The following is an 18,237-nucleotide window of genomic DNA, read 5'->3' on the forward strand; positions in this document are numbered from 1 at the left end:
TCCCGTTTGTGCTTGAACTACATGTCACTGGGTCAGGGGAAAGCATCATTGCAGCCAGAGACCATGACCTGACCAGTTCGTGGCTACATGTGCATGCATGTCAATCTGTGTCAGTTATGGATTGATCAGTCCGTGTCGCTGTTCTGCAGCCTCTCCCATTTTCAGAAGTTTCATTGTGTTCGCTTGTAATTTTAGGTTAAAGTTGAATTTTAAAGCCAAGTTATATTCTATCTGATGCTATAACCTGCAATGATACTGAAGTTCTGCAGCGCTTCCTCATAAGTCTCTCCCTCCCTGCTGTCGTCAGTGTCCTCGGAGTGTGTTTAATGGCAGTCCACGAGAGCAAATATAGAAAAGAGATAAGGGGAGAGAAAGAGAGACGCACTCTCATTCACAGGATCAAGAACAGATAGACGGGGGTTCAGGGAAGGGTGAAGTCTGACTAATCAATAGCTGCTGTACTGAACTCTTATTTGCAGATGTTCTAATCACAGTTCAGTGGAGTTTGTCATTTCTCATCAACATACAGAGTTCCTTAGTGTACCGTCAACTCCCTCTTCCTAGTCTGACAATGACAAATGAGGCGTTTACCTTCCAGAGAACAGTTACCCTGGGGGTGCTGGAGAAGTGAAGGTTAAAGTGACGGCAGGTATCCGCTCCACACAGCCCAACAGGTCACAAGAAAATACTTTGTGCCCTTTCTCTTCTCACCAAGCGTCATCTGAAACGTCTAGGGCCGGATTGTTTCAAGACAGCAGGGTTACTGATTAATCTTGATACTTTGTAGGGTAACACCACGCACAGAATGAAGTCAACCGTTGGCTTTAAGGGAATTTTACTATCCGTTAGTAAATCTGCTTATTGGAACAGAGGCCTGACATGAATAAGTGCCATTAGGGAAATGACTAGTCAGCAGAGTGTTAGTTAGTGTAGTTCAACATTATGTTCCTCAAAAGGTCATGGCCTTGGTGGACATTATTTGTGAGTAGTGCAACCAAACAAAAAGTTACGTTTTCTTTTCTGATACGTTCCATTTGAAGGTTTTTAGTAAATTCAAAAAGGGATGAACATGTGCAGTATGTTACAAGAGAAGGAACATATTTAAAGAAAGTAAGACAACTAGTTCCAGTTCCCTTCTACACAGTGAGGTTCAGGTTTACAAGTGCTTACAGATGACATACACAAATATAACACATGTCCCACAAAGTGTTCTTAAAAATGTTTAATACTTTCTTTTGTTAAAAACAGAATATATATATATATAAAAAAAGGATTTAATTCTGAGTTATTTTACAGAGAATTGTGGCTTTTGCTTCAGAAAACAGAAACAAATTGCTACTTGTACAATGTGAAAAATAAAAGTCCTTCCCCTGTAGTGACTGAGCTTAATCGAGTCAGCATCAAAGAAATAAAAGATTTCCTTTTTTAACCAGAAAAAAGGTCTCTGAAAAGTGTATAATAAAAACACGATGTTGCTGCTACATTAAGGCCAAACCCCCTACAGACATGTGGAACGCTTCCTTGGTAAAGTGACAATGTTTTTTGTTTTGCTTTTAAATAGTCTTTGAAATTAAATTTAAAAAAAACTTGAAAATGAAAAAGCTTTTCAAAAAGCAAACAAGTATTGCACAGACAGATCTCCTAGTACCCTTAAAAAAAAAAAATTAAAAAAAAAGGAACTCAGTAGTACACCCCAGAGAAAGAAAGCCATTTCTAGCCAAGGTTTTTAGAGGAAGCAACTGCTGCTCGACAAAATTCGCATTTTTCTTTGTATACAACCTTGTGGTACTGCGTCTAGTAGAAGAGCATTTGGTGCTTCTAATTTCTAACTTTCTGTTGGCATGGAGAGAAAAAAAAACAGAAAGGTGCAGTCTATGAAACCGGGCTTGTTGTTTTGGACAAGTGGCAGTAAATCAACAAGTCCCGTTTCAAGGTGGAGGAGGTCGTGGCAGTAAGATACTGCATTTCACAGCCAAGGTCACAGTTCTGGTTGGCTAAAAAGAACCCCATTTAACCCAGAGAGCAAAAGAACTGGCCCATGGCTGGCCTTAGCGCCTGATTAGTATGCGATAATATACCCGAAGCAGATCTGCTTAGCCTCCAAATTCCCCCTAATTGGCATGGAAAACATGGAAGAAGAGAATAAAAAAAGAATAAAAAATGCATTTCACTCTCCATAAAATTCCCTTCTCAAATCAAAAAAATATATAATTTTAAAATGTCAAAGCATTAAAATTAAAAGTGTTTAGCTATTAGCTATTCTCAAACACATACGTTCATAATATAGTTCGGGTTCTGGGGCTAGGAGTCTGATATGGAGCTACAAAAAACAGACAGACACACAAATTAAAAAACAAAAACACGTTTCTATTCCGCATCAGGTCAACTGATGCAATAATTAAAAAAGGACAATAAGAGCCTAATCTAAAATCATCTTGTGGCAGGGGATGTTTAAAACAAAACAAGATTTGGACAGAATGACACGCAAACAAATAGCAACAATACTAAGAACCAACCAGACAAACTGACAGTCCAAGGTAAATAATAAAAACACACCAGATACACACTAGTTGAGGGAGTGGTTTCAGTGTGTAGAGATTTGAATATGTTCAGGAGCTTATATACGTTTGGTAGTTCTTGGAGTCCAGGCAGGAAACGCAGACCTGTCGAGAAATGTTCATTCCTAATGAAACCTTAATCTTAGTCTGGTTTTGTGTCAAAAGTGTTCATAATGGAGTTTGGTGGAGTTGTCTTTATGCATGGTACATCTTGTGGTCGTACTCTGTTGTGGAGCAGCTGTGAGGAGACGCCAGCTCTCTGTGGATGGGCGCGGGCACGCTGCTGCTGCGGTGCTGGTGGTTGTCGGTCAGCGTCAGGTTCAGCAGGCTCGTGCAGGTGGGCAGGTAGATGTGCTGCACGTGCTCCACTTCCGACCGACACACAGGACACAACTGAGGGAAAGGAAAGACAAAGTATTTGTTTGTTTTTCAATATTGAGGTCACTTGTGCTTTGAGCCAACTCTCAAGTGGTTCAACTAATACATTCAAAGTTGTGAAGTTGTGTATTTTGGCATTGCTTATCCAGGAGATCCTGGGTGGGAAACTTATAAAGCAAGACCTCATCACACACCCATTTCAATGCCACATCTCATTTTCTTTATAGAAAAACAAACTGAGGAAACACAAGTTAACAAATCTGTCTTTTCCAGGCAAAATGGGGTAAAACACACGTATTCCCGGCAGACACGTGACTACGCAAGGAGGTGTCGAAGAGCACATGTAACCATAGTCAGTGTCACGGAAACCTGCTCTCTACTAGTACTGTCGACTGCCATCAAGGCAACTAATGAGTCACCACTCCATGCCATCAAACCAATGTTAATGATGACTGAAGGACACTGTGACAAATATCGTTCAGTGACGGGCGAAAAAGTGTAATGATTGCTATGAAAATGGTTTCCAAGCAGTGGAACTTCACCGTTTCTACTGACTCATTAGCTGGGTCACGTTTCTTAGTCGAGTTAATGGAAGTAAGATTTGCCTGGCTGCTATAATCCCTGCATAAGACTCACACACACACGCACACGCACACACACACACACACACCATCTGCTTCCACAAAGAGGGGCGACGTTTAGCTGATTTAGTGGGGGGGGGGGGGGGGGGGGGCAATTCAGGTCAGCAGAGAGCAAGCAAAGCTTTAGATGTTGCTTTAAGGACCATAAAAAAAAAAAAGGGATGAGAATTTAGAAATTAAGTATAATTAGAGAGCTTGTGGGAAACTCAAAGTAGGCTGAGGTACATTGAGTCAAGGAACAGAAAAAAAAAGGTTTTCCAGCTCTTTCCTTGTTGTCCAATTCACTTTTATAAAGTATTGCTTCTAAGGTAGTGTTGACATCTACTTTTGCAGTATAGCAAAAGCCAGCAGTAGTCATTCCTCAGTGTATACGACTCAAGGAGATGCTAACCACGCTAATGAAAAGCCCCCCCAATGTGGCTGATCAGTGATGATAAACTAATCAGTGTTCCATAGAAATGTCTACACACATTTTGTGGGTGAAGAAGAGTCTCACCTGCAGCTGATTTGCGCAGGTCTGGCAGCACACCATATGGCCGCAGGGGCAGAACGCAGCATCGATCTCTTCCTCGCAGCAAATCACGCACAACAGAGCCTCTCTGAGCTTCTGCAGCCGCTCCTGCAAGGCTCGGCTCTGCTGGCAGCTGCCGCAGTCCAGCCCCTCGTCCTGCTGGTCGTCTCTGCTCGGGGAGCGTGAAGGAGAGGAGCTCTCGCCACTGCCGGACACCAGGTCCACGACGCCTGAGTTGTAGAGGGCGCGGCGGGCGTGGTCGTACACTTCCTTGGAGGTGCGTCGGATGTCGAAAACGTACTTCTTGCCCAGGTTGATGTTTTCGTTGAGAAAAAGTGACGCTAGGTGGCCCTTAAAGTCTCTGCTGTACTGCATCATCACCGCATTAGTAACTGTGTCACACCTAGAAAGGAAAGAAGATAAAACGTGATTACAACAGTCAGCAAAATCCCAAAATTATCTGCAGTACGACTCAGTACGCCTTCAAAGCTATTCGTCACCTCACTGTTGTGGAGGGTATGTTTGTTTTTCCAATCCCCCCCCCTCTGCACTGTTTATTTAGGCAAAACCTAATGTTCATCCTGTTCCGATGCCCCATCACTACTGTGAGATAAACACTGCACACTTGTTTCTGAGCAAGCAGGACGAAGACATGGCTGCCAAAAATAATAATCTGCAGACTCTGAGCTAATAACCCATCCCTGAAACAAAAGGACAGGGCTGTGTTGTGTACCTTTGTGACTCACAATTTCATAGCTCAGCCATTTGAATTGTCCCTGCAAAAATTCAGACACACAAAATCTGACCGACTCTACCCACTGAAGATCATCCTGCACTATATGCACTTCCATCCAAACTATTTGGGGTTATCACACGTTTTATATATGTCCCGCTTTGCATTGTTACCATTAAAAAAAAAAAAACGTTTTAACAGGAGCACAATTGGTCAATGTTTACAAATATGTGAGAATGAATACTCAGGAAGCAATACTCAGTACAAATGTTTACGCAGCACCTCTCAGGTCAGGTTTCTCCCCACCTCTTTTATAATTTACTAGAAGGATAGTCAACAATTAACTGCTCCACATCATCAAAACATGCTACAGCGAGTTGGAGGATTGTTTGAATGCAGGTCAGATTTGTGACTCAGTCTTTGCTACAGCTGTTAGACGTGCAGAAATACAAAACCTAACCTTGGCTCACCGCATGTCTACAGTCGACTTCTCTACCATGCCTCTAATTAAGTAAGGCAGTGTTGACTTTGTGGAACAGTGCTGGAACAGTGGATCTATTAAATGCAGACTGCACAGCTCTATAACCTCAGTGTGCATGTGTGCATGTGTGCATGTGTGCATGTGTGCGCTCTCACCTGTAGAAGGCGTGGGTCTCCGTAATGGCCCGGTACAGACCACTGGCTGCCCGGTTACTGATCAGCTTGAACAAAAGCACCACACTGTCATTTGTGTCCTTGGTTACTGTCAAGTACACACTCTTCCCCGACTGGGTGGCAATCTGGATGATTGGATAGCTCACTCTAAAAAGGTGAGGCAAGTAGAGAAGAAACCGTTACATGTTGAATATTCTTAAATGAGTACAATCAGACCCATCACTATAAGAATACACAGCGCTATTTGCGGATGTCTACGCGCAGCATACCTGTTGACTAAGCTGAAGTCCTCCCTGCAAATGGCGATACCCTCGGGACCGACCCCGATGGCAAGCCGTTGGCCATTTGCGTCACGCGCCCAGTGCCACTCCACGCCGTAATGCTCCAGAGAGGAGACCAGCTGCAGGGCCTGATACTCCACTGAGCCGGGGATCAAACCTTCCAGAGCCTTGTGTCTAGATACAATGCTGCAGATGGGATATGGTTGGGGGAGAGAAGGGAAGAAAGAAAACCATTTAAGTTTATTTAGCTTGGATTATAAATGACAGTCTCTGACACAAGCGTCATCATGCAGAGAACATTATACATCTCGGTACACCCACTGTGACAGGTGTATTACACGAGCACGATAAATGCAACACCAGAGTGTGTTTGAGCTGTCAAAGTTGAAGACGCCTCAGGCAGAACGCTCTGATGCTAGACTGGTTCTTTTCAGACAACTACACTTGTCAATGATCAATGCTTTGGCAGCCGCTTTAAGCCAGCTGATTTCTAGACTGCGATAGAAAATGCCTAATGGCCAGCTGGTCATTACTGGAACAAAGGTTGTTTTTCTGTTGGTACTTTTAAAGTATTTATAAATATCAGTAATTTATATATTCACATTTCTTTTTATCTCAATGTGAAATTTCTTTAAAACAGCACTTTTATTCGAGTACACTATTCTAATACTTTTTCCAACCCTGCTAATGGCATATGTATACCATAATAATCCACAGTAGGGAAATGATTCTATGAAATTTGTAGAAGGTAATTGTTGGGAAATGCATGCACCTACAGGCTGGAGGTGTAGCAGTGAACAGCAGTGCCTCCTGGTGCAATACAGCACATGAATAAACTGTTTAATGTAGCAGTTTGGGAGATGAGGCTTGATAATGCATCATTTAAGAGTCTCTGCTTGTGAGGAACTGTGCCATGTGGACAACAAATGGTTCCAGTAGGCACAAAAGGCTGCAACTGCACCATGGACATGGAGACACTGCTGTAATTCTTGGATACATTCCCAACAGTTTTAGGTGGGACAGGCATTGCACGGTTCTGTCAGTGAAACTCTGCAAACACATGCCATTTGATCCCCTGTCAGCTGCCGATTGGCTGATCCATGTGCGTGTGTGTATTAGCTTTAAAAAAAGAAAAGAACAACGGACACACACTGTGTGGGATGTACTCTTATCTAAAGTATTTCACCTTGGATACATTGAAAAGACACTGCAATTTATATAAAAATCCTTATTTGAACCCTTGAACACCAGCTGCCACATTATACCATCCATGACCCATTATTTGCTTATCATATCTTTATCGACTATCTGCCTTAAAGATAGTGAGGGGTCAGAGCTTCAGTAGAGAACAGAACAGGTTTCAATGATTAGCCATAGCTTGTTAACGTGTACAGTATGTATAAGGCTATTCAAATGATGTCCAAATTCCAGTCGTCTTGTGTAAACTACCCTATAACCCCCGACATCATTAGTGATGTTACAGGTCAGGGTGTGTATTACAGTAAGATGTGGAGCGAACAGAAGGATTCTGGGTCACAAAAGCAACAACTACTTTCTAGTGCATGCCACGTGTTCACACAATTAAGAACATTCTTCTTTTTTTTTCCCCCCGCAAGAGTGTCGTACCTGTTCATAGTGGCAGTGCTGGGCTCCTCTCCACACAGCTCGGAGTACCAGTACTTCGCTGTGTTTTGGTTGTAGTCACCAAACTCGGCCTGTGCCAGGAGTGAGCTCAGCTCCTCTGCTTGTTCTGAGCCCATACGTAGATGACCGTTATGGAGGTCCTCCTTCACGTGCGTGAAGAAGACGTGTCTGGTGGACGGGAAGAAAACAGAACGGAGGTCAAATGGGAAACCTTCCAACTGCCATTGTGATGTAGTTTCAGTGATTACATTTAACAAACTAAGACAAGTTATATCTTCACGTTTATCCAGAGAGAGGACAAATGATCATCTCTGCCCATCACAAACAGTGACCACTTTCTTTGTTCCCCACCCATCCACCCACACACACACGAAAGGAAACTGACATTTGTTCAATGGTCACAATCAATCACTTTCCCAATCTCTTCCTGAGAACACACTGTTAGAACTTCCTTTAACTGTGAGTTCACGCTAAAAGTGGAAGTGGGAACGCAGTTAAAAGTGATCGAGTGGTTTTCTCCAGTGGAGGAAGTGCTTGGACTTTTAACCTGGCGACTCAAGGCAACTGTGCTTGAACTACATCTGCATGGTCAATGCGCGACTGATGAGTCTGAATGTTGAATACAATAAATAGCAATGAGGTACAATGTCCGGCATGCCTACTGTGTCTCTGTGGCTTGTTGTCGAAAATGTAACCCCACACTAATGTAATATGCCCTTTTAAAGACAAGCCTCCAATAGTCTGGTTTTGCCTGACTCGAGGGGGCGTGTGAGGTGAGTTTGTGTGACAGTTGGAAAAATTGTTCAAAGATTAATGGTGGTCAAAAACAACAATTGTTAATGTTTGGGCTGAACAATTAAATAAGAACACTTAGTTCTGATGTGGCCAAGGAAAACAGCTAAATTCTTAAAAATAAAGCCACGGCAGGTCCTTTCCATTGTTTTGACCAGAAGATGTGAGGAATTCTTTCCTTCTAGCAGCAGGAGACAAAACGTCAAAAGAAATAACACCCTGACTGACTCAATCCTTACATCATGAAGAGCGTTGAACTAGAGTAACCTAAACTGATCCTTGAGATTACCTACGACACAGTAACCTTAAGAAGCGTGTCTTAAGTCACCTGCTTCTGTGGCCACAAACAAGTCGGACAACTTGTTCCCGGCCAATGTTTTGACTGGCTGGTGACTTCAGTTATTTCCCCACAACTTCCTGACTGTGCCATCAGTCATTATCTCTCAGCAATTACATGCATGCAGTGACCTCATACAGAACCAACTTGACAATGCAAGACATTATGACTAGCCTGTGCCGACAAGATTTCCAGCAGTAGAAGATTTTAATGTGTAAAATGGTTGTGACCATTTTGGCCCACCGCATCCTGATGTGGTAGACTGCGCCAGAAACTGCTTGTTATTTCCAACAAACAAACAAAATCCCTTGGGCTACAGTTCTCTTTGAAGCATGATGCGAAGAGAGACGTATTGCATTTGTGCAAATCAGGTCACACCGTGACTTGAGGAGATTTAAGAAAGGGACATTTTAAGTAAAGGGGGAAGGTAGCGCCCATTGCACTTTTATTACGTTAATATAAACCCGGAGGAACAAGCTGGAGGTGACATTTCCTGTCATCTTTTGGGATTAATAACCAGACCTCTTGAGGGAGCAGTGCACAACTAGTGGCAGACAAACACACACACGTGTATTGCAACGGCTTTAGTATGCAATAACAGAGGCACACCTCATCCAACGCACATCCAAGGCACTTCCAAGGAGTAACAGCAGTAGCGAAAGCAGCTGTGAGGCACACAAACAAAGTCAGTCTACACCACCCATGATAAAGCCAGACCATAACAACGAAGCACCATAGCTGACTAGCCTCAGGCATAACAAACATTGCTTTGATATGGTGTTAAACATCCCATTCCCTCCAACGCACACACACACAAACACCGATCTCTATTGTGTCAGGCCCAGCAGGCATCATGTGATGGAGCGCTGCTAGCTAGCTACCTGCCTGATGCAAACAATAGGGCTGCCTGGAGTTTACTACAGGGTGAGGAAAAAGGGTTATTATAGGGCAAGCTGCGGAGGTTACTATAGTTCAGGCAGGGATTGATACAAGGTTAATGTCGGTCACTGTGCCGCTGAGCAATGCATTTGATATCATAAAAAGCTTTCTTCCGCACGAGACCTGGCATGTTAGTTTGGTGATGTAACAGACGGAATCTGTAACATGATGAGTTTAAACCTCAGCCGTTTCACTTAACCAACCATCAGTGACAATTTGACCACTGGGCTGCTGAGCAAGACATCCGACCTCAGTATTCCTGGGTTGTGTAAACAGGTGTGTGCATGCTTTTCAAGCCAAACTCTAATTAACATTTGGAAGAAAACCCATTATAAGGCAGATAGTAGAACAGGTTAACAGGCCCTGCAACAGAGGCAAGACAGTTCAACAATAGCCGTGCCTGACTTCCCTGAGGCCATCAGATATGCACTAGTCTGCCAAACACCACAAAAACAAATTTACAAAACACAGATGCTTCACAAGCAGAAGGTAACCAGTTTCCCACTGAGGCCCCTGTGAATCTATACTGCTACTGTATCTGCTCTTAATACTAGCTGTGTGCAGCAAAGATAACTCCCTGCATAACTCTTGTGATAACAAGGGCAACAGTTTTGTCCACATTACCGACCCATCTTCTGTGGCCTCTATATAAAAAAGTATATAGCTTCTCCTCGGACAGCTGTGCCATGATCAGTCTGCTCAGGTGGTGTAATGCTGACTCGGCATCGGTCAGGGTCCCTCACTCAGGGCGGGGGAGACACAAAAGTCCATGAATCCACAGTCTCGCAACATGATGTTTGAGGCCAAGTGGTTGATACAGAACCCCAAAACACTTGGGGAAACAATCAAAAACAGATTAATGCTCGAGTGGGCACAACATTTATGAGTGTGAAGTGACTGGGTTTTTTCTGAGTACACTTAAATTATTTTATTCTTTTACAAACCCCATTAGGTTAAACACAGGCCCATAACCAAGGTGACTAGAGACAACAGAAGGGATAAATTACCACCCCACTCAACCAAACAGGCATCTAAACCACTGACTCGTGATAGTAACTAGGCTTGACAGAATCACAGGACCTTAAATATGTCTCTTGTTGGGACGTGAAGAGGACATGCTGCATCAGACTCACTCGAGAAGCAGTTAGACCGCTCCTCTGTGTGCTTCAGCCCGTTTGATTCACCATGTCAGTGACTAACACGCATTACTATTTAGACTCATGCACACACATCATGACAGTCATCCGTAAACCTTGCAGCATTGCTTCCGTCTTTAGATTGGCCAGACAGATTGAACACCATGGAGTCTGCGCTCTCCTACTTTTAGTGCATTACACTGTCCTTCATGGAAGATAACCCATAATCAAAGTCTTAAGGGCTTACTTATTTACAGTCATAAGACCCCAGGTGAAAGCGGAAAGCATAGGAGAAATACATGTTATTTAAAACGGTGGTTGTGGGAGAAGGAGGGGTCGTGTTGGGTGCTGCAGAAGTTTTTGAATACTTGATTGCCTGGCTGGAATAAGTCAATCAAATACAGGCCTGGACCCTGTGAAAAGAAATAGGTCACTGGCTACAGAGCTGTGCTAAAAAAGGATGTTGAAGAGATAATTCAAGTGTTTCAGCTGATTTATTCTGCTCCGTCTTTAAACCATTTAAATGTAGTACACCAAAATATCCTAAAATGTAGTGTTTGTGCATTGTAAGCAACTCAAAATGGTGTATTTGGAACTTTATATACATAGATTTGAGAAATCTTTACAAGTTGTCATATGTACTCTGGTGCTAGAGAAAATAAAAGAGGCACAGGCGTAGTTTTTCAAGTGAAACCGGACACTCATTACCAAGTCAACTAAACGCTCTCTAGTCTGTTCTGCCCATCTATAAAACCTTTGTCTGATTTTAAATGTGTTCTGCCTCAACTCAGTGTCTATTCCCCCCAATAGGCAGAATGTCAGCCTGTTCATTTCACAGAAGAACAAAACATCCCCACAAACTGAAACCTAACACCTCTGCCTGGAGACTGCACCTCATCCAGCCAATCACCAGTAGAGTTTCAGACCTCATCGGTTGGGCTCTCAACAATGTGGTTTGTAAGCGAGTCAAATGACACACTGCCAGAAGCTGTGTGCTGTGAGGTTACTAGCGGTCAATGAACTATAGTAAACCCTACTAAACATCTTCTCCCAAGGTTGGCTGAATAAAAGTCAGACTAAAATGCTTATTGAAGATTTAGTCGTGTAATTAACCCGAAAAGTTGCGAAACAATAATTTCTCCAGCAATAAATATCATGCGCCTTTGCTTTGTGTCGAGTTGAACTGAAAGCGATACAGCAATAAAACAAAGAAGCTGTTTGTATGCTAAATGCCTTGTGTTACAGGCTGGCGCTCTGTGCTGGATGGTAAAACAGTGATTAAAGCTCAGCATCAAGCCAAGTTTAGGCACCAAACAAATGAAACAATTCTGTCGTTCTTTGGCAAGAGCTAATGTTATGATGAAAAAAAAAAAAGAGAGAAAAAAAATAAATCAGGGCTGGGTTACTCGAGTGCACAACAAACGAGGGAGCAAAGGAATTCCTAGGGCTGGTAAAAGCTACCAATTACAGACGATGGAGGATGTTGATAAAAAAAAAGAAAAAAAAAAAGTGTTGTTTTTGGGTGCTTGAAGAACCACAGGCATCTTGTGTGATCTTTGGCTTGATCGTCTCCATAGCCTGCAACAGTGAGCTAACCATTTTAACTTGTGTGACCTGAATAAATTACCTCAATTAGTTTGTGAAGAAAGCTCAGTTGAAGAGACACTGTAGAGATAATGGCCTTGTCTCAGTTTTCATGGGTAAAAGTTGGCATCCGTGAAAAGTCAAGCTTTTTAATTGTAGAATCATTTCCCGGTTGATCCAGTCTACAAATGCTACATGGGGTTGGAACATATTTCCCCATGCACTGGGGGAAAGGCAAGGAAACACCCTGGACAGATCGATAGTCTGTCGCAAGGTTAACACACACATTCACCTCTGCAGAGCCTCCAGTGCCACTGACCAGCGTGTCTTTGAACTGCCTGGGATGAAGTAAGAAGGATGACATCAATAGAGCAGAGTCCTTAACATTGGATTTAAATAGTTTTGATGTGGAATTATTTCTGGTACTGTGCTGCATCACAGTCACAATCGGACAGGTTTGCCTTTGAGGATATGAATGTCTTGTATTTTAGCCTTTCTAGTATTAGCTTGCTAGCTAGCTGCTCATTCGCGACACAAGAAACTCTTCATGGTGAAGAAACACAAATAAACTTGCAGGCAAATATGTTGAGAAGTAATTAGTATAAAAGACTGATTACAGGTTGAAACTAATTTGGCTTCTGGTTTGGATTCCAGTTAAACATAAGCTTAAGACCTGATGCGGTAAACAGGTTAACAATCGAGACCTCTAATAAAACCTGTACTAATAGCTTTGCCCTTTCAGGAGATCCAATGTTTGCCTGATCAGAATGTTAAATACAAGTGCTAATGGAGGGAAAACATTCACATACATTAACCACAAACACCCCCTAGCAAGTGGTGGTTAATGATGCAGATAGCACAGGCTGTGCTGTTGAGGCCCTTGGGCCAGTATCCCTTAACCAATGAGAAGTGTTATTTCTTTCAGTTGATAAGTCATGGAAATACAGAAGGAAAAATTAGGTGTTTTTGAGCTATATTTTGGAGAACTGCTTTTGTTTTCCACTGGCGTGAAATTAAACGATTAAGCTAAGAAAAGGTTGGAAGCATGTTTCAGTGCAACTCTACATCAAACCACTGGAAGGTTTGACGTAGAGTCTTCGTTCAATGTGGCGCTTTCAGCTGCACAATATAAAAAAGGCTGGGAGAGGAGAGAATGCCACACTAAAAGCTAATTGTATGCATTGACAAAAAGTGTCTTATTTGCAACGAAAGCTGGGAAATACTAGATTTAGAAAACAAGCCAGGGAGAGATGTGTGAGTGGAGAATCTTAAAGCAATGAGATTAGGAAAAAAGGGTTTTAGAAGCAGGGGATACGGCTGCCACAGAATCAAGCTCAACTTAAGCCTTTCAACTCAAATAGATACGGCCTGTACTTTGGTTTGGTGCAGTAGAAGGAAAAAAAACCCCACTAACTTAAGGTTATATTAAGTATTACCTATGGTAGGAATCTGGTTTAAAATACTACAACATGCGGGTTTAATTCTGGATAGTACATTTTCCACCTCAAGTGGGCCCAACAAAAGAGGAACGTTTTACACAAAAGTACCCAAATATTCAGCTGCATGTGAGCAAGAACATGCAAGTGACCTGCAAGGCTTTATGTGGCAACAGAATACACTGCAGCTTATGTTAGCAGCTCTGTGCACACCCAGTACAGGTTATGCAATAAGGCCTATAAGAAGGGTGTCGAAGAAGACACCCACAGTTCAGAGTCGTGGTACCGTACAGTCCCTTATGCTTTGCGTGTACACTGCTGAGAACATTAACTCCCGCTCACATACACTTGTGAAACAAGGTGTGCCGAGATGCTCATGCTTGGTTTCAACTTCTAAAACTTGTTCACGGACTGATGGTCTTTGACCGAGTTTTTAAAAGTAAATGCAGCAAATGTGCCGTGTGGCACATTACAATTTCTGTACGGAACTTAACAATTGGACACATTTTAAATAGGCATGCGACTAACACAAATGTGCAGTGCGTTTGCCATGGAGGAGGTCTGCCTGCTTGCTTGCCTGCACTCAGTACAAGTTGTGTGTAGGCAGTGGTAGCCTAAAGTAGGTCAAAGGTGACTGCACAAGAAAGGACTTGAATTGACCTTACCTGGTCCTCAAAGTGCTAATTTACTCAAATTATGAACATAATCCCTACAAGTCAAGTAAAACAAATTAAAGTTTAAAACAAATTCACCCCATAATTGCCATACAGGATTACCCTTCATTAAATTCAGTAATAGCCGTATCCCAGACCTGTGTTGGACCCCAAAATGCCACTGCTGTGTACCATCAACATCCTGCCCCGTGTCGGGTTTGCTTCCCCACCACTTAAATGATATTACATCTGAGCAGATGGATGGCACGAAGACTCTGCCAAAATTAAACACACAACTTGACAGCATGTTGGTGTGTGCCATGTGTGAGTATTTATTTGCAGAAACCCCACATACACTTGCCTGCCATCTAACATCTTTATCTCACTTTTTTTTAACAAACCCCATGACCCCCACCCGACACCAGCCATCTGTTGATAACCCCTGCTAATCTAGTGGAGTTCAGAGAGCAGGCAGCCACCGTCTTCCACACTCACTCTTTCCCCCTGTGCCTTTCACTTTTTTCTTCTTCAAATAAGATAGCCAAATATAGGCCACAGTGTAGGAGAAGGGGGGGAGGGGGAGTGAGATGGACAGGAAGGATATGTGGGCGGTGACATTATATATATATCTGACAGCAATATGGCAAGAGAACCAAGTTAATACCATTATATTTGCTAGAGAACAGAGAAAGGAAGAAAGAGGGAGTGAGGAAAAAGCTGAAAGTGAGGCAGTGGATGAACTAGCAAGACATGTGAAACTTGGGCTGGGGAATACCGGGTCAGGATCTACACTTGTCGAGGCTTGTTACTTTGTTCTTAGTGTTCTTCCCCCCCCCCCCTTAAACTAATCTGATAGTCGGGAGGAGAGATGAGACTCTAATGCGTTATCTGCTGTAGCAGTTTTTTTTCTGGCTATTGTTTTTGTAAAATGAAAATATCTAATATATAAAACCAAAGTGCACATGCAATGTATATCCTGGTGCTTTCAAAAACTATTACAAATATCCCTATGAAGACAGATGCAACAGTGACTCATGATGACACATGTCTGTGAAAACAAACCCTATGAAGCGAAACACCATACATTGGCCTATCAGAGTTTCCAAACTAGTATCTGCAAAAAAGCCCAAATGGAAGAGTGTGCTATTGTGCAGACAAAATGGCCACAAACAATTGAAACAAAAAGAAAAGCACAACAAAAGTTATTTTGAGTTTAATGGGGGCAGTGACAAGAGGTCCTGGCTGTCACACAGAGGGTCCCTGGAGGCAGACGCAGAGCAACACATAACCCCAGGGCTGCTGGATCACATTTCCTGCCCAGAGCTCCACCAAAAGCGACCTTTAGTAACCCCAGAAGGGCTCAGCGAAGAGGTTACTACAGGGCATTCTACTGTAAACACAGTGATCAGATTATGCTCTGGAAATTCACTAACGATGGCTTTGTTTTTTTCTGTGCTCTGTGCTCACCATTGCATGTCATATGCGGTCATAAAGGTATGCGTTAATGGAAAGACCAGATTTAATTTTACTGCACTTTTTCAGAAAAAAGCTGATTTGCAAGTGCTTTGTGGAGAATGTTGCATAAAAAGGAAGTGGCCAATAGTCTGTTCACATGCCTATAAACAAATGTCGTGACTTTCATGTGGCAGATTGTCACACGATTCTATGACAGCACACGAGTTGGTAAACAAACCTCGTCTGTTCCTGCAGAATGAGATGGGGCTCCACAAAGAATTTGACTCGCAGCCTCAGTCGACAGGGCGTCACATTATCCATCTGCTGGCAGATGCGGTTCCTCAGATTCAGCCACAGGTTCTCTCCTTTGCTGCCTGTGAACTGCAGCCCAAAGTAGTCCACTTCAATTATGCCCAACTTTCTGCAAACCTGGAAAGAGATGAAAGAAATTGAGTCATAAAATTGGATTTTGAACAAAGAAATAATAATTTAAAAAAAAAGGATCCTATAGCTGTTATGAGTAGAGTATTGTGGACATCAGGCAGAGGAAGCTTTACAGTTTCTATGAAAGTGCATAGTTCAAATACATCATCTCAGCAGGATAGTACACAAGTAGACAGGTCACCTAACATGTTGAGAGTTGTCAGCAGGCCAAAATGTCCGTGAACAAGACTATCCATATTAGTTTTGATCTCCCAGTGGAGTGTGGCAAGAATCAACAGAATTCCCCAACAGTAATCAATAAACTATTGCAAGATTTAGAAGGCGAAGGAGAAAATAAGGATGCTTTTATCACTTTGTTCATTAGGATGTCTGCTCCCCCCCAGTGCTACTCTTACACATATAAAACCCATCAATATTCTAAAGCTCACGATAGGGTGGAAGTAAACGTGGAGGCTCTCCCGGGGTAAAGGGGCTCATCAAGCCCACAATCCCACGCCAGAGGGCGGCGGCGGCCACGGGGTTATTACATAACTGCTGGTGAACGTCTGCAGAGAGCCCGGAGGCTGAGAAAAAACTCACCCACGGCAAATTGCCATGCATTTGAAGTAGCTTTATATTTTATTAGCGGAAAAAACAACTTGAGGCTGATTAAAGGAAACAATTTCGCATGCTACCCTGTTCATATCTACTTGAGGGAAAAGAGCTAAAAAATAAAAAAAAACTTAGTTCAGATTTAAGTTTCAGTTTGTGTGGAGCCAGAGCGGTGAGCGCCTACAAGAGGCAGAAGAAGAATGAACTCAAGTAACCTTGACAAAGCCATCTGCCTCTGACTAAGCCATGCAGGTAGAAGACGGCAGTTTTACCCCAATGTGTCAAAACTTTCCTACATGCATTTCAAGTCATGCGTTTTGACTTGGAATCGACATCTTAAGGTTTCATTGTTGCATACAGATGTTTTCTGCACGTTGCGCGGAGAAGAACATTTTGTTTCCGACGTCCCTATATGCAACGAAGACGCATATGTAGCTTTAGTGTTGTTTATAGATTAAAGTTCATAGTGAATATGATGTCAGGCAGTGAATACATCTTGTTAAAGTATTTCTTGTAGTGCAGCAACTGGGTTCAATTCCTCAATCTTATTTACCAGAATATTGGAGTCATAAATAAGCGGTCGAGCGCAAGTTTAGGCAAATATAAAGTTTCGAAAGACAACCAGTGCACTGCTGCCCTGCCTGACCATGACACGGTGTTTTAAAAAAGGTATCAACATAACAAAACGTGATGTGTAATCCACCACAGCCTACCTTATTCAGACAGTCTTCACCGTTCGCCTTCGCATCAACTTCCACTTCCATCACCACCGAATCCGGACGAGTAACGTGGCAGAGCATTTTGGCTGTGTATTGTGGAAATCTTTGGTATGCCACTCTTTAAAATAATAAAACACTTCTCGAGCCTTCTTAAAACAAAAACCCTACATCAAACCTTCGTCACTTTCATAGCCCTTCCACTCCGTGTGGCGAATCTGTAGCCACCAGCTGTAGGCTATATCAATGAAATGCCATGCACGACTCCGCCTACGTATTGCTGTCCAATGGTGGTCCGTTTGACATAATCGCTGCAAGAGGTAAACCAATCGGAAGTCGTGTTACAACCGCACGCTGCTCTGGCTCGAGCTCACCTCCCGTGCTTGCCTGAAAGTGTGAGGAGTGCACTGCGCCCTCGTCTGGCTCGCCTGTTGCATGAAGCTAAAGTGGCTTTCAACACACCTGCCCCTAATGAATTAGACATTTAAGCGAACTTCAGCAAACCTTGGGGTGAGTTTAATGGCTTGTATATGGGTTTCCCCCTCGGTTTGTGTGAATAATGTATAGGAATGGAGTCCAGAAATAGCTGTGAGAATGGGAAAATAACCCGCCTTGCTAGTCTGCAGAGCTGTCCTAAGCTTTTAAGAATTTTTCATGATGGCGTCCCGGTTGTGTGTGTCCCTGCTTGTGTAACCCCACTTTTTTATCCTTGAACTGAAGACATGTTTGCTAAAATGAAAGTGTATACTTTTTT

General features: G+C 42.8%; 1 protein-coding gene across 1 annotated transcript; it reads right to left on the reverse strand.

The window, feature by feature from the left end:
- Positions 1–1,207: 1,207 nt before the first annotated feature.
- Positions 1,208–17,894, reverse strand: mylipa (myosin regulatory light chain interacting protein a). Its single transcript, XM_029443780.1, has 7 exons — positions 17,481–17,894; positions 15,971–16,161; positions 7,383–7,568; positions 5,745–5,942; positions 5,458–5,622; positions 4,074–4,491; positions 1,208–2,951 (listed from the first exon to the last, which is right to left on the reverse strand). Exons 1-7 carry the CDS (start codon positions 17,565–17,567, stop codon positions 2,754–2,756), a joined length of 1,443 nt encoding a protein of 480 aa, XP_029299640.1. The 5' UTR covers positions 17,568–17,894; the 3' UTR covers positions 1,208–2,753.
- Positions 17,895–18,237: the final 343 nt, after the last annotated feature.

The sequence above is a fragment of the Cottoperca gobio genome, chromosome 11 (assembly GCF_900634415.1).
Source record: "Cottoperca gobio chromosome 11, fCotGob3.1, whole genome shotgun sequence".
In the NCBI taxonomy this organism is placed as follows: domain Eukaryota; kingdom Metazoa; phylum Chordata; class Actinopteri; order Perciformes; family Bovichtidae; genus Cottoperca; species Cottoperca gobio.